Source organism: Saccopteryx bilineata, chromosome 10 (genome assembly GCF_036850765.1).
Source record: "Saccopteryx bilineata isolate mSacBil1 chromosome 10, mSacBil1_pri_phased_curated, whole genome shotgun sequence".
NCBI lineage: Eukaryota > Metazoa > Chordata > Mammalia > Chiroptera > Emballonuridae > Saccopteryx > Saccopteryx bilineata.
Window position 1 is genome coordinate 45,019,612 of NC_089499.1, and position 16,364 is coordinate 45,035,975.

The 16,364-nt window shown below is 41.6% G+C and overlaps 1 protein-coding gene across 2 annotated transcripts in view; it reads left to right on the top strand.

Annotated features, from left to right (window-relative positions):
- The first annotated feature begins 4,274 nt into the window (after window positions 1-4,274).
- The window catches only part of RASA2 (RAS p21 protein activator 2), a 146,215-nt gene continuing 134,125 nt past the window's right edge, over window positions 4,275-16,364 (top strand). The window contains exon 1 of one of the 2 annotated variants that reach the window (XM_066244856.1): window positions 4,275-4,448. In XM_066244856.1, coding sequence (XP_066100953.1) covers window positions 4,313-4,448 — 136 coding nt within the window. In that variant the 5' untranslated portion in view covers window positions 4,275-4,312. The remainder of the gene's footprint in view (window positions 4,449-16,364) is intronic. The other variant, XM_066244857.1, reaches the window with a different exon arrangement.

The following is a 16,364-nucleotide window of genomic DNA, read 5'->3' on the forward strand; positions in this document are numbered from 1 at the left end:
TCACTCTAACTTTGTAAAAAAAATTCTGATTGGTTTAGAGGTTGTTTGTACAATGTAACTGATTAACTAATGCTTAATATACAAACAGTACTTGATGAGATGATTGGGGAGATCAAATCATCAATGACCAAAAGAACTTGTCTTCCTACCAGTCCAATTTTAACTAAACAGTATCATAATTCTGCTCATGAGTCTACAGCCTTATGAAAATGACCTCCATTTAAAAACTAAAAAGCAAGCACATTTTTCTTCTCCTGACTCACCAGAATAAAGGTAATAAATAACTCAGGACCAGGAGATACCCCTTTTATTGCCATGTTAGAGGTTGATGGGTGCTGATTCAAAACAAGGCTGTGTAACTAACAAGTTCTGGAACTAGTTTTTGGCTGTTGGACATATTCTTAAGAGGCATTATAGTTTTCCTATCTCATCCACCATGAAGCAAGCCAATTTATGGGTGAAAATAACTGAATGGGTTAAAAACCGGTGAAGAAAGAGGAAAGGACATAGTAGTGAATGATTGATTGCTCATCAGAGCAGAAGGGGTAGAGATAGGGGAGATGGTCTTTAAACACATTCATTAATAATTTGAGGAAGGAAATGAAGTGCAAGTTTGTACATGATGCAATATTGTTCCAGTTACTAAACATCATGAAGAAAGGAGAGGAACTCTAGATGAATTTCAAACACAATGCAAGGGCAATAAAGGCAGGGAGGTATAACAGCCTTCTTGTAATTGTGCTGTGAGTAAATCTTATTAGTCTTTATAAAATTTTATATCCCAAATATTTTACACTAAGGAAACACTGACTCTGCTAAAGATCTCTGCTAAAGGTCTCTGCCAAGCAGGCCAGGATCAGTAAAAGAATAATAATGTCCTTAAGTGTTTATTCAGAGTTAGAGTAATTAGGAATGGCTTTGGATGAAGAAAAAAGGGAGTTTCTGGGTTTTAGTAAAACATTATCATAATTCTGAAATCTGTAATAGGAAGATCGCTTGAGAGAAAAAAAAAGTGGAGGGTCACTTCATGTAAAGTTGTTTTCATATCTTCAATAACAATTTAGTAATAGAGTTATGGACTGAGGGTTAAACTAGTGAAAAAGAATAGAAACTAGGAGAATTTGGTACAGATATTGATATTTACAAACTAGCTTTTAATTTCAAATTATAGGTCTGTGGTGGCTCAATGGATAAAGTGTCAAGCTGGAACACTGAGGGGGCTGGTTCGAAGCCCTGGGCTTGCCTAGGCACATATGACAAGCAAACAATGAACAACTGAAGTGAAGTGGTTATGAGTTGATCCTTCTCACTTCTCTACCCCTCTTTCTCCTCTCTCTGTAAAATCAATAAATAAAATCTTTAAAAAATAATTTTAAATTGTAGAATGTTATTAAAGCTTCCCATTCCTATTTTAATTATTTGGACAGGTGTGATAATGAATAATAAATACAAATCAGAATTTTCAAAACAGGAAAACTTCTGCAGAGTAGAAGAAGCAAGTGAGCAAATATGACTCCATCCACTTATTCAACAAATATTTATTGAGGGAGTTAAAAACATAAATCTAGGAGAAGAAATAAACAGGTACACACGTATATAATACTATGTAGAAAGTGATCAATGCCACAGAAAGGTACAAATGCGAACCTCTGTCTATGAGAGTAAGAGATAGATGGCTGAGGCAGCATTTGGCCAGGCAGGAAAAGGTCAACCCTAACAGAGTCAGGCTGGTGGGGAAAGTGATTCAGTGTGGCTGGTGGTAAGAAGAGTTAGGTAGGCTGGGTCCAGTTCCAACACTGGACATTTGCCTGAGGAATTTTAACTTTATTCTGCTTGCTGGCTGGCTGATGGGATAAATCAAACCATTGATGTTTTTCTGAGCTGATAAGTGACAAACTCCAATTTTTGCTTTAGGAAGATTAAGTGATGTGTAGGAGGAATGAGACAGATAGGAGACCTATTAGAAGAATTCCAGTCAAGAGAATGAGGTAATGTTTACTGAGTTAATCCTACTATGTGCCCAGCATTCCACTAGATGCTCCATATACACACTCTCAATAATTATTTAATCCTGATAATAATCCTTTGAAGAAGGAAGAGTAAGTATAGCATTCGCATTTTACTATTAAAAACAGGTTCAGAAAGGTCGAGTAACTTGCCCAAATGTCACACATATAAAAATGGTAGAATTAGGCTCCAACCCACATCTGCCTGTCTCATACACTCATTCATATCTTTTTAAAAACAAAAACCAAACACTATAATCTGTCAATACTATTCAAATGACAATTATTATTTTTTTTTAATAAATTTTTATTAATGGTAATGGGATGACATTAATAAATCAGGGTACATATATTCAAAGAAAACATGTCTAGGTTATTTTGTCATCAAATTATTTTGCAAACCCCTCGCCCAAAGTCAGATTGTCCTCCGTCACCCTCTATCTAGTTCTCTGTGCCCCTCCCCCTCCCCCTAACTCTCTCCCTCCCTCCCTCCCTCCCATGTCCTCCCTCCCCCCCCACCCTTGGTAACCACCACACTCTTGTCCATGTCTCTTAGTCTCATTTTTATGTTCCACCAATGTATGGAATCATGTAGTTCTTGTTTTTTTCTGATTTACTTATTTCACTCCTTATAATGTTATCAAGATCCCACCATTTTGCTGTAAATGATCTGATGTCATCATTTCTTATGGCTGAGTAGTATTCCATAGTGTATATGTGCCACATCTTCTTTATCCAGTCTTCTATTGAAGGGCTTTTTGGTTGTTTCCATGTCTTGGCCACTGTGAACAGTGCTGCAATGAACATGGGGCTACATGTGTCTTCACGTATCAATGTTTCTGAGGTTTTGGGGTATATACCCAGTAGAGGGATTGCTGGGTCAAATGACAATTATTTTAACAAGATCAATGACAGAAAATGGAAAGGAAGGGAAGGGGGGAGAAAAGATTTTGGTACAACCAAAAGAATGTGACAACTGAAACCAGTATGGTGACAAGGGATTTAAAAAAAACAAAGTTTTTAGCCCAGACAACAGAATACGGCTGTGAACTCAGTTTTGGAAAGAAAAATAGAAAATCAAGTTTGGGACTTATTGTTTGAAATGACAGGAAAACACCCACTTAAGAGCAGGTAAGTTTACTTTCTCCAAGTGTAAAAATCACAGAGGTTACCAGTAACACACCCCAAACTGCAAGTGTCACTCTTTAGTGACAGACATACACCGAGGGCCGGGGCTCTCTTCAGCTTCACCATTGTGTAGTCTCTGAGGTTATCACTAAGTCTGAGCCTCAAAAAATATTTGTTGACAGATGGACTGATTCCTATTGTCGCCCTGAAAAACAACTACCCTGCCCTATTAAGTCACAGTTTCTTCCTTCTTAGGGCAATGCAGAGAACAGCCTCAAGACCAGGAAATCATCGCCCTCATCACATACCAGGGCATTATTCATGCAGTTTACTCACTGTAAAGAGCTCCCTTGACATAAAGCTAACAACTAGTCAAAGATTGATAAATTTCCTCGTGTCAATCAACTTTTTAACAAGCCTACTTATGGGGGTGGTGGTGAAGGATTAGTGGGAGACCCAACCTTTCTTTGCTCTGTTTCTGAAATACAGAAGTGGTGGGGCTTCAGAATTTCTCTGCGGTAGGGTGTCAGGCACAGCAGTTGCTGTGATTGGGGACTATGGTCCTTTTTATGCATCAGTTGTTGCAAAGCAGTGTTCTTACTTAAAAATGAGGACTTGTGTGTAGTGTGTGGCTTGAGGATAGGATACAAATGGATATAATTGAAGGAATCTCTAATGCACTCTTAGCCCCTTTGGAATAAGAGAGTTTTGAGGTCCACTCAATTATCAAGCTCCATTCTATTCCATAGGCACTTTCCTTGAGTGCTAGGAGATAGGGAAGTCGGCCGGTGCAGATAGCCCAATTTCCAGGAGGACTTGGGGACTTCCGAAGGGCCGCGATTTTCTCTAAGTGGGTTTCCAGAACGGTCAGAGCCACGTCTTGGAGCCTCACTTGGCTAGCGCCGGGGCTTTATGGGGCAAAGAGAAGGCAAGCCAGGAGTTCGGTTCCCGCGGGAGCGGCGGCCCGGGCTCGGGACAGCGGCCCGGGCTCGGGACAGGGGAGCGCCGACAGTGCGGACCTGGGTGGGGCGGGCGGGGCCGCGGCCGGGCGGGGCGGGGCGAGCCGAGCCGAGGCTGGGGGCGGGGCCAGGCGCGCAGTTCGCCTCGCCTCGCCCGCTGGGCTCCGCCTCGCCGGGCTACGCAGGCGGCGGGGCTGCGGCACGGGCCGGGGCAGCACCATGGCGGCGGCGGCGGCTCCAGATGCTGCGGCGGTTTCTTCCGAGGCGCCGGCAGTACCTGCGACGGCAGAGCCCGAAGCTGCCGACGAGGACAATCGCGAGGTCCGAGTGCTGCAGAGTCTGCGGGGCAAGATCTGTAAGCGGCGGTCGGGCTGACGGGATCCACCCAGCGGCGGCGGCGGCCGCGGGGCTGAGGGGCGGCGGGCGCGCGGGGGTGTCGGCGCGAGCGGCGCCGGGGTCGCGGGGCTGAGAGGGGGCCTGGCCCAGGGCCGGACGAGCGGCGCGGGGAGGGCGGGCACGGGCGAGGCTGGAAGGGGGGTGTGTTGGGGGAGGCGTCGCCCGGACGGGGCGGCGTGGGCTGGGCTGCCCCTGTCCGGAGAGAGTGGAGAGCCGAGAATTTGTCGCGAGGGAGCCGCCTGGGCTGCGTCGGCGTGAGGAGCTCAGCTTGGAGGAGCGTCCGGGGCGCGGGGACGCCCGAGCTTGGGGCGCGGCCGGGGGCGCGGGCCGGGGGCGTGAGGCGCTTCCGGCCGCCCTGAGACGCAGGCCTGCGGGCGGCTGCGGGAGCCCGGGAGCAGCCCGGAGGTGGGAGCCGAGCGGTAATTACCGGGAGGCGCGGCCGGAGGAGGAGGGCGGGGAACTGGGGCTGGCCTGAGGGGAGGGGGCTGCTGTTTCCTGGGCTCCCGAGGCTGGGCGAGGCTGAAAACGGCGCCCTGGTCTGAAGGAAACAGGCCGCCGTGGGACTCGAGTGGCCGCTGCACTGTGTGTCCGGGAGGGGAGCGGGGCTGGACACCTGTACTCGCCTCAACTCGCTGCGGCGGGGACTTGAGTCGAGAGACAGCGTGACTGACAGTGAATTCAGGCAGGATGTAGTGGCTTCCTGTGAACAGGTCTCAAAACACAGTCATCCAGCCAGAACTTAACCCACTTAATTCATTTCCTTCTCATGCATTTAATTGTTACTTTTGTGAACGAGCCACCCTAGTTGACTTAATACAGATTTTTTTTGCTTGGAGGCTCTAAGCATTAAGAACCATTTGAGTCCAATCATTTGGACTTTTATTCGGGAGGGGAGCGAGGGACCCTTTGTCGTCAGATTGCCCTTTTTTTTTTCCACAGTAATTTATTCAGAGGAAATAGATACTTTTTTTCTATTTATAAGATATATCATTATAACTTACTTTTGCTTCTGACAAATACTAGTTTTATTTTCTTTATTCAGTGTCCTCAGACTGGAATGTGTTTCATGTTTCATGTAAATAACCCTTAGTTATAAGTACTTTTTTATTTTGTATGAAGAAAATTGAATTGCATTAAAATGGCTAACAACGCTGTTTTTTTTTCCTAAGGATGTAAAAGTTTCCTCTTTCTGACTAGTGATGTTATTAATTAAGCTTGGATTCTCCCCCTTTCCTCTTCAAGTTGCTCTCTCTTTCAAGTATTTGGGATTTTATTAAACCTCAGAAGCAGATATGTTAAAATTCTTTTACCTTTTTATTCCCTGAAGTAGTTCTCAGGCTCTTAAGAGAATACAGTTCTTTTTTTTTTTCTTTTTTTTTTTTGTATTTTTCTGAAGCTGGAAACGGGGAGAGACAGACAGACTCCCGCATGCGCCCGACGGGGATCCACCCGGCACGCCCACCAGGGGGCGACGCTCTGTTGCGACCAGAGCCACTCTAGCGCCTGGGGCAGAGGCCAAGGAGCCATCCCCAGCTCCCAGGCCATCTTTGCCCCGATGGGGCCTCGGCTGCGGGAGGGGAAGAGAGAGACAGAGAGGAAAGAGAGGGGGAGGGGTGGAGAAGCAGATGGGCGCTTCTCCTGTGTGTCCTGGCCGGGAATCGAACCCGGGACTTCTGCACGCCAGGCCGACGCTCTACCACTGAGCCAACCGGCCAGGGCCCGAGAATACAGTTCTTAAAACCTGGAAAAGGACACCAGAAAAGTATTGAATAGATCTTGTCTGTATCTAACTTCCTAGCATCGAAGTTAATTAACCGTATAGGGTATAAGATCTTTTAAGAATTCGGATTGTCTTATACTTAATATTTGCATATATCTAATTTAATATTTGGGAAAATTATAAATATACTAGCGTTTCTCCCTAATTTTACAAATTTTTTGCAACTTTACGCTTTAGTGTCACTTGATGCTAGAGAACACTGGAGCCTCACTGATTTACATAGCTGCTGGTTGCACCTTGGAACTTCATACACACACGTCTTGGAATTGAGGATTGAGATTGGGTTGTTTCCAGAAGAATTTAGCTGCCGTGCACTTTTACCTGCTCCGTGGCAAAGATATCATAGTAAGCGATATCTCTGTAAGGGAGAGTAGGGCCAACAAATAAGAAAACACAACTTTGCAGGCATCCCCAAAGGACAGCCCGTGCATGCGGCCCCCTGAGGCCATTTATCCTTCCCCCTTTACCCCCCCACTTCCGGAAGGGTCACCTCTTTCATTGGTGGTCAGTGAAAGGAGCACTGTATGTGTGGCCCTCCAACCATCTGGGGGACAATGAACTGGCCCCCTGTGTAAAAAGTTTGGGGACCCCTGGGAGCAACCCCACTCCCCACAAGTGGAGACTGATCGTCCAGTTGCTGGGAATGGTATTACCGCTTTAACCATAGATGACATATTACACTTGTTATCTCAATCGTTTTCTTGGTTTTTTAATTGCTCAGCTTATAGGTCAGATCATAGTGTCTGCTTCATAGAAATAAATATATTTAGGATATTTCTATATGAAACTTCTCCATTTCTTTGCCCTCCTTTTAGCTAGTGTAATTCAGAGTTGGTTGACCTTCAGAACACTGTGAAGAGATGCTGTTTTCTGTTTCTCTGAAACTGACATGTGGGTTTTGCATGGTGGGGGCTGGGGGCTGGGAAATTCATTACCAGGTGCTAAAGTCACAAACAGAATGAAGGTGGTTGTGACACTGAAGATACTAAGCAGCATGTCAGCTTTCCTTTTCATCATACTGGGAGACCTTGGAGGAAAGCCTGATAGTACTCACTAGCCTGGAGATGTGCTGGCACATTCTAAACTGCTGATTGCAAATCCCTGATCTGGAGAATTAGCGATCCACAGGACTGAAAGGGCGCCTGAAAGGAAATGTCCATTTTCCTAAACTGTGGTAGGACCCTTCAACTCCAAATCATACCAGCAAAAAAGTGAGTGTGTGTGTGTGTGTGTGTGTGTGTGTGTATATATATATATAAAATCAATACATATAGCCTGATGGGGCGGTGGCACAGTGGTTAGAACGTTGAACTGGGGCTTGGAGGATCCAGGTTTGAGACCCCAAGGTCACCAGCTTGAGTGTGGTCTCATCTGGTTTGAGCAAAGCTCACTAGCCTGGACCTAAGGTCACTGGCTTGAGCAAGGGGTTATTCGGTCTGCTGAAGGCCCACGGTCAAGGCACATATGAGAAAGCAATCAATGAACAACTAAGGTGTCACAATGAAAACCGATAATTGATGCTTCTCATCTCTCTTTGTTCCTGCCTGTCTGTCCCTCTCTCTGTGTCTGTAAGAAAAAAAAGAGCCCATATACAATTTATTTATTTATTTATTAAGAGGGAGACAGGAAGGGATAGTGATGAGAAGCATCAACTCGTAGTTGTGTCATTTTAGTTGTTCATTGTGTGTTTCTCATACATGCCTCGACGGAGGAGGGGAGCCATTGACCCCTTGTTCAAGCCAGCAACTTTGGCCTTCAAGCCAGCAACCTTTGGACTCAAGCCAGCAGCAATGTGATCGTATTGCTGATACCACGAAATGACCTTTGCTCAAGCTGGCAAGACTGCACTCAGACCAGCTACCTCAGGGCTTCAAACCTAGGACTTCATCGTCCCAGCTTGACACTCTTATCTACTGTACCACCACAAGTCAGACTTGATTTATGTATCTTTAAAATTTAAGAGATAATAGTCCACTGCCTTTTTTAGGGGTTTTATTCCAGTATTTATTAATTTTCTCATATACTTTACAAAGTGAAATACCAGGTTGACAGATCGAAAAAGCATTTTGTGGTGGTCAGTTTCAAATAATCAGACATTAGCGATTCCAGTGTTGCTGACAATATTTTATCTTACCTGCTGATTCCACATTCTCTGAGGTCCTTTTAGTGCCCTATGAAACCATGGCAGTTCCAAATGGTCTGCTCCATTAATATTCAAGAGACAGGTTTGGTTGTTGAATGTCCTGTAGTTGTCGTGTGAACTCTTGATGAAAGAAACTAAGGGTTACTTCAGACTCCATTCTTTGGCCTGAACTTCTGTGCAGTCAGTGGCAGGTACGCTACTCGACTGAGGAAATTTTGTATTATCCTTCCCTGCTGCTCCCCCTCCAGAAAAACCACATACAAGCAAAAGGGGATTGGGGTTTTCTCCTTTATACTTCAGGCTTCATGCTGTTATTTTATGATGTCTTTCTTTTTGTTTACTGCTTTTTGTTCAGTTTGCTCTTGTCTAATTAAATCAGATTGTTGCAGAAAGGGCCCATGCCAACTCAGGCTCGGGTTTACCTACTCAAGGAAGACCAGATTTATAAGGGAGCCAAATTTGAGGATTTGTATGAAAATCGAGATGAGTGGTATAACACTAGATCTCGGACCATAATGTATTCCAGAATTTATTTGGTCTCCCCGATGTCTTCAGATGAAGAATGACCTGGGGCTCTTTGGCAAAGCAGGATCTGGAGGGTATGCTGAGTTTAGATGCTTGGTCAGATTAGTTACCTAGGTTTGAGTTTTTACTTAATTTCCAACTTGTGTCTCTGTATTCTCATGTGTAAAATGGGGATAGTTAAAAATATCTCACAGGATTGATTTGAGGATTAAATAAATCCTATTCTCTGATTATTTCTTCTCCTCTTCCCAGAATATGGGACAGACATGGACCATCTCTTAAGAAGGAGAAAAAAGTAGGAGATAAAAGCTAATCTTTATTTGATGTTCTTATCCAACATGTACTGGCATTTTCTGGTGTGCAAAGCTAATTAAAATCAGAAGACCTAAAAAAAAAAAAAAAAAAAAAGAAGAAGACCTGTATTCTGTTTCTACATTGTTAATTATTATTCATGTGACAACTTTAGTCAGATCATTTATTTTTGAGCTTATCTTCCTCATCTTTAAAATGGGAATAATGCTTCATCATACACATGTTGTTCTCTCTGTCTGGGAGAGTCTTTTTTCTTTCTTGCACCCCATGTTTATGTCAGAGAACTCCTGCTCATCCTTCAAAAGCCTACTTCATGTCATGTCTCTTCTTTGGGTACTGCCATCTCTATCCCGGAATAGAAGGTGTTACGAGTTTGTACTGCTGGGGAATCATAATTCCTTGTCTACTTCCTTATTATATAGCACATTTCATATAACTTGTTTATTTCCCATTTAGACTGTGAGCTTTTCCAAGGTAGATTCATTCTTATGTATTCTTTAAAAAATTATAAGCGTCAGCATGGTGTCTAGAAGAAAATAGGTCTTTGGAAAATCCCCTATCTCTCACTGTGTTATCCTGAGGAGGATTTTGAGATACAAGATATGAAAGTGTTTTGTAAATTTTACAGCTAAATAAAATAGAAGAGATTATATTGTTACTAGATGGATCTGGCAGGAAGTTCATCCCTTTCAAAATCAGTGCCAGCTGAGTTTAGATTTGAACTGTTGCCAAAGTTGCTTCATTAGAAAAAGGATTAAATTTTTCTAGATGCTTTGATAGCTCATTATTAGAGGATTTGAGTATTGTTACCTGACTGTATTTCATAATTTTGTCATTAATTGGTCCTTAGCCTGGTAAGGAAAAGTCTCATAATCACATCTTAGACATTAAATGTTTTTATTGTCATGGCAAGTTTGAGTTTTTTGGTATTAAAATATAAATCAAAACATTTTATTGACCACAAAACAGAATTGAGAGGAAGAGATTAAAAAGTTTATTCCACTGAGAATTTATTATCAGATATGTGAAGTGAGATAAGTTATTTAATAAATTAATAGAGGAAAAGATTTTAAAGGGTTTGTTCACTCTATGAATTCATTATTGTCAGAAATTTGAAGTGAAATGAGAAGTTATTTAGAATGGAAGAAGAATCCATCTTTCAGATGGATAGAAATTAAGAGAAAGGGTTTCTTTGTAAAAGTTCACAGAGCAGTCTGCTAATCATTTGCTCTGAGGAAGATAGGAGGTAAACCTCAATGAGTTCATAGAGTTGTTTTTTTCTTTTTATTTGAACTTAGAACTCTTTGAATAGACTCTATAGTCTGTGGAAGTAATGTAGCTGAAATAAAATTATCGTTTTATCCTTTAATCATAGATGCTAATCTTATTTCCTTGTAATGTGCTTTATGAAATTATTTGACAGTAATATCAGATTACATTTTTTATCTATTAATAAAGTTCTTTGCTCTTTTGAGAGTTACTAACAGTTTTGTTGTATAGCCATTGACAAATGTAAATTAATAAACTTTATATTAAGAAATTTCTGTCCTATATCTTTAGTTTTATATGTCATTTTAGTCAGCAAAAAATCCTACCTGAAATAATATACCTTTAAGGTTATACCAGTACACATCTGTGAATAATAATTAACAATTTTTTCTTCTTCTTTTTTGGAAGGGAGAGAGAGACAGGAAGGAAGAGCGAGGAGAAAGGGAGGAAGAAATAGAAGCATCTGCTCATTGCTTCACTTAGTTGTGCATTGATTGCTTCTCATAAGTGCCTTGATTGGGCATCAGACTGGTGACCTCAGGCACAAGCCAAGCCAGCGACCCCTTGCTTAATCCAGCAACCTTGGGCTTAAGCTGGCAATTTTGGACTCAAGCTGGCGACAATGACCCCTCGCTTAAGCTGGTGACCCTGCTCTCAAGTCAGCAATTTAGGGCTTTGAACTGGTGGCCTCAGCATTCTGTGTCGATGCTCTATCTACTGTGCCCCCACTGGTCAGGCTAATTGACAAATTTTTATTAAGAGCTTGATCTGAATGTTGTAAATGACAGAATGACTGGAAAAATCCCTGAATTTTGCTGAGCTTTTATTTTCATGTAAAATGAGAGGTTTGGATATGGTCTTTAACATCCCTTTTAGCACTAAGTCTTTGATTAGTACTTTTATTTTATTTATTTATTTATTTGTATTTTTCTGAAGTTGGAAATGGGGAGACAGTCAGACAGACTCCCGCATGCACCCGACCGGGATCCACCTGGCATGCCCACGGAGGGGCGATGCTATGCCCATCTGGGGCATTGCTCTGTTGCAACCAGAGCCATTCTAGTGCCTGAGGCAGAGGCCATAGAGCCATCCTCAGTGCCCGGGCCAACCTTGCTCCAATGGAGCCTCGGTTGCGGGAGGGGAAGAGAGAGACAGAGAGGAAGGAGAGGGGGAGGGGTGGAGAAGCAGATGGGCGCTTCTCCTGTGTGCCCTGGCCAGGTATCTAACCTGGGACTCCTGCATGCCAGGCCGATGCTCTACCACTGAGCCAACCTGCCAGGGCTGATTATTGCTTTCAAACTTAAACTGTTTGCTTTAAGACAGTGCATCAGATGCTTTTACTTTAATGCTTAAATGTATTTAGTATACCTGTTTTGCATAAGATGCACTATTTAAAAACTAAGATTTATTAGATCATATTGTTTGAATCCTAATTTTTTTCTGTCAGCATTAATTAATTTATTCAGCAGCACATAATATATATCTGAGTGATAGGGCACTAGTCTATTGGATGGTGAATTGAGCCTAGCTGTGGATGTAATGAGAAAGTTTCTTACTAGTTTATCCTAAAATGTATACTAAGCAATAGTTGCCTTTAGACACCTGTATTCTAGATAATTATAGAAGTTTAGTTCTGAAAGGTAGAAAACATATCTTGTTTTGACCTCTTACCTTATAAATAAAGAAGTTGACAATAAGAGAGTCCCTGTGTTGGGCACTAGTCCACTGGTACTATCAAAGTTCTTTCTAAAATTCTATGTAGGGGGAATTTGTTAGTACTAACATTGCAATTAATGTACTCTATTTAATATATGAAGATTACACTGCTTATCTAGTAATATATCCAGTAGTAATAGATTTGCATTGCACTATCGACATACTTTTCATCTGTTCCTTTTTAAGAACTTTGTTAAGTGGTTAGGATTAATGATGAGACTATGACTGTGACATAAGTGGATATTGAGCCTGGATGCTCCCCTATTTGTGTCATGCTATAACTCAGCTGTTTTCAGTCCTGACCGTCCTTCAGCATCACTTGTGAACTTAAATTCTGACGTGCAGACTCTACTCCAATCCTACACACTACCTGAGTGGTAGCAATCTGTTGTGCATGACCATTTAAAGGGGACCAAAAGAAAGTTTGGTGTGATCACAGGAAGGTTTTATTTGTAAACAGATTTATTTATTTGATTAGGTAGTGCAAATGCCTGTTATATAATTCAAAAGAATCAAAAGGGAGGGTTGAAAAGTGTTTTCTTATTTCTGTTGTCCCCTAGCCATTCCCATTCCAGAAGCATGCATTACCAGTGTTTTGTGTATCCTTGTAGAGATTATTTAAATATTTACAAGCATAAATGTAGGAGTATTAATATCTCTCTCACCAGTATACAAATAATAGCAAAATATACCCATTGTTTGCATCTTGTTTTTTTTATACTTAACAGTAGTTTGAAGATTCATATCTATATAGGGTGCTGTCTCATTTTTAACAGCTGTATAATATTCCATCACCAAGATATATCAAAGTTTATTTAACTAGTCCCCTGTTAATGTTCATTTAGGTTGTTTCCATTTTTTTTTGCTATTACAAACATTACTGCAATAAATAACCTTGTAGGTATGCCATTTTTAGTATGAGTTATATGCCTATCAGTAGGATAAATTTCTAGATTTTATTAATTCAGTTGATGATTTGAATGGTATGTACATTTTTATTTGGGAAGACAGTACCAAACTGATTTTCATAGAAACTATAGCAATTGTGCTCCTACCAGCAACGTATAAATGCCTGTTTCTTTACGCTCACATAGAGTATATTTTAAAACTTCTTGATCTTTCTGGTCTGTAAGATGAAAAGAAATTTTGAATTTGTAGTTTTGATTTGTACTTCTAAATGAGGTCAAAGATCATTTCATATTTTTAAGAGCCATTTTCATTTCCATTTTTTTGTGAACTTGTCTTTATTTCTTTTGTCTTCTATTGGCTTATTCTTCTTACTGATTTGTGGGAATGCTTTATACAGTAAGGAAGTTAACTTTTTTTTTAGTAGAAAGATTTTTAAAAATTTAGATGCTTTGGCTGATGCCTGCATTTATTCTGGAAGAGAACTTGATTGTGAGATCTGGAAAGGGCAATCAGTTGTTGATTTCATCTACTTACGTAATTTCTGATACTAGAATAGAAATGGAGAAAAAACTGAGGAAAGGTAAGTGAAGACATAAACAGGAATTAAAAGACAATAGTTTGGGAGAAGATATTTGCAGCAAATCCTACAGACAAAAAGAAAACACTTATATGACCCTTATTAAGCCATTGTTTTAAAACACTTTAAGCATATTAACTAATTTAATCCTCATGGTAATTATAAGTATAGTTATTGTCCACATTTTGCAGATGAGGAAACTGAGGCACGGAATAGCTAAACTGAGTAACATGACCAAGATTAGACAGCTAGTGAATGTTGGAGCTGTCATTCAAACTGGGCAGACTAGCTCTACAGTCCATCCTGTTACTCTGAACCTGCTATGCTACACAACATCTTTATTTATTAGTGTCCAGACCAGGGGTCATCAAACTTTTTATAAAAACCTCCCACTTTTGCAGTGCTAGTCAACCTAGTCCCTACAGCCCACTAGTGGGCATTTCAGCTTTCATGGTGGGTGGTAGCAGAGCAACCAAAGGGCGCCGCGATTGGCCCACCATGAAAGCTGGAACGCCCACTAGTGGGTGGTAGGGACCAGATTGACCAGCACTACAAGAGTAGGTGGTTTTTATAAAAAGATTGACGTACCCTGGTCCACACTATATAGAAAGTTCATACAAACTTTAAAAAGGCTAGGAAACAAAGGAAAATACTGGTAAGAGTAAACAAATTAATCAGGAAAATACAAATTTTAAAAAGTCACCAGTTAGGCCTGACCAGGTGGTGGCACAGCGGATAGAGCATCACACTGGGACGCAGAGGACCCAGGTTTGAAATCCTGAGGTCGCTAGCTTGTGCGTGGGCTATTCTGGTTCAAGCAAGGCTCACTAGCTTGAGTCCAAGGTCGCTGGCTTGAGCAAAGGGTCGCTGGATCTGCTGTATCCCCCTGGTCAGGGCACATATGAAAGAGCAATCAATGAATGACTAAGGTGCCGCAATGAAGAATAGATGCCTCTCATCTCTCTTCGTTCCTGTTTCTCTCTCTCTCTCTCTCTCTCTCTCTCTCTCTCTCTCTCTCTCGTCTCTATGTCTACCTCTGTCACCCCCCCAAAAGTCACCAGTTAGTGAAAACAGAAAAACGTGTTAATTTCAGTTTTTTTGTTGCTGTGAATTTCAATTGGTAAAGTGATGTTGGAGAGCATATTGACAGTGTCTGTTAAAAATTGAAATGTATATACCAGGGGTCCCCAAACTTTTTACACAGGGGGCCAGTTCACTGTCCCTCAGACTGTTGGAGGGCCGGACTATAGAAAAAAACCTGAATAAATTTCTATGCACACTGCACATATCTTATTTTAAAGTAAAAAAAACGGGAACAAATACAATATTTAAAATAAAGAACAAGTAAATTTAAATCAACAAACTGACCAGTATTTCAATGGGAACTATGCTGCTCTCACTGACCACCAATGAAAGAAGTGGTGCCCCTTCCGGAAGTGCGGCGGGGCGGATAAATGGCCTCAGGGGCCCACATGTGGCCTGCGGGGCCGGTAGTTTGGGGACCCCTGGTATAAACCCTATGTATTTCTATGTCTGCATATCTACCTTACAAAAACACTTGTACATTTGCAAAAGAAGGACATACAAAGATGTTTAATGTCGCCTTGTTGGTAAAAAAAAAAAAGGCAATTAGAGACAACTTAAGTGTCCATCAGTAGTAAGATGGCTAAATAATATATTCATATACATATACTAGAGCAGCTAAAAAGAATGAGGTATATCTGTAGTATGAAAGGAAACAAAGAAAAAAGGAGACAATTTTTTTTAAATTTAGTGAGAAGAGGGGAGGCAATGAGACAGACTCTCCTATGTGCCCCGACCAGGATCTACCCAGCAAGCGCACTAGGGGACGACGCTCTGCCCATCTGGGGCCTCTGCAGCTGGAGCCATTTTTTAATGCCTGATACGGACGGAGGCCATAGAACCATCCTTAGCCTACTTGCTCCAACTGAGCCATGGCTCAAGAGGAGGAGAGAGAGAGAAGCAAGAGGGGGAAGGGTGGAGAAGCAGATGGGCGCTTCTCTGTGCCCTGACCAAGAATCCAACCTGGGTCTTCCACATGCCGGGCCAACACTCTACCACTGAGCCAACCAGCCAGAGCAAAAGGAAACAAATGTACAGGAAACAAATTGTTGAGTAAAAAAAAAAAATTGGTTGTTAAAGTGATATGTGTAATAGCATATGTTCTGTTTTTTCTACACGTTTGTGGGAAAATGCACAGAAAGAGATTTTAAAAGATGTACAACAATACCTGACTTACGGTGGCACAGTAGATAAAGCACTGACCTGGAATGCTGAGGTCACTGGTTTGAGACCCTGGGCTAGCCTGGTCAAGGCACATATGAGAAGCAACTACTAAGAGTTGATGCTTCCTGTTCCTTGCCGCCCCCCCCCTTCTCCCCTTTCTCTAAAAATCAATAAATAAAATCTTTAAAAAAAAAAGATGTACAACATTGGTTACCTCAGTGGTAGACAAAGGGAAATGAACCCTACTTATAGTTATTTAATTTTCCATTTGTGTATTAGCAAGTTATAAAAAAAAATGACCATTTGTATAAATGAGTGATAGAATATTTAGTTGTGTGAGCCTTTCTTGGTATGCTGTTTAAGATCATCCTATCTGCAAAAATAAGGGTTACTAAAT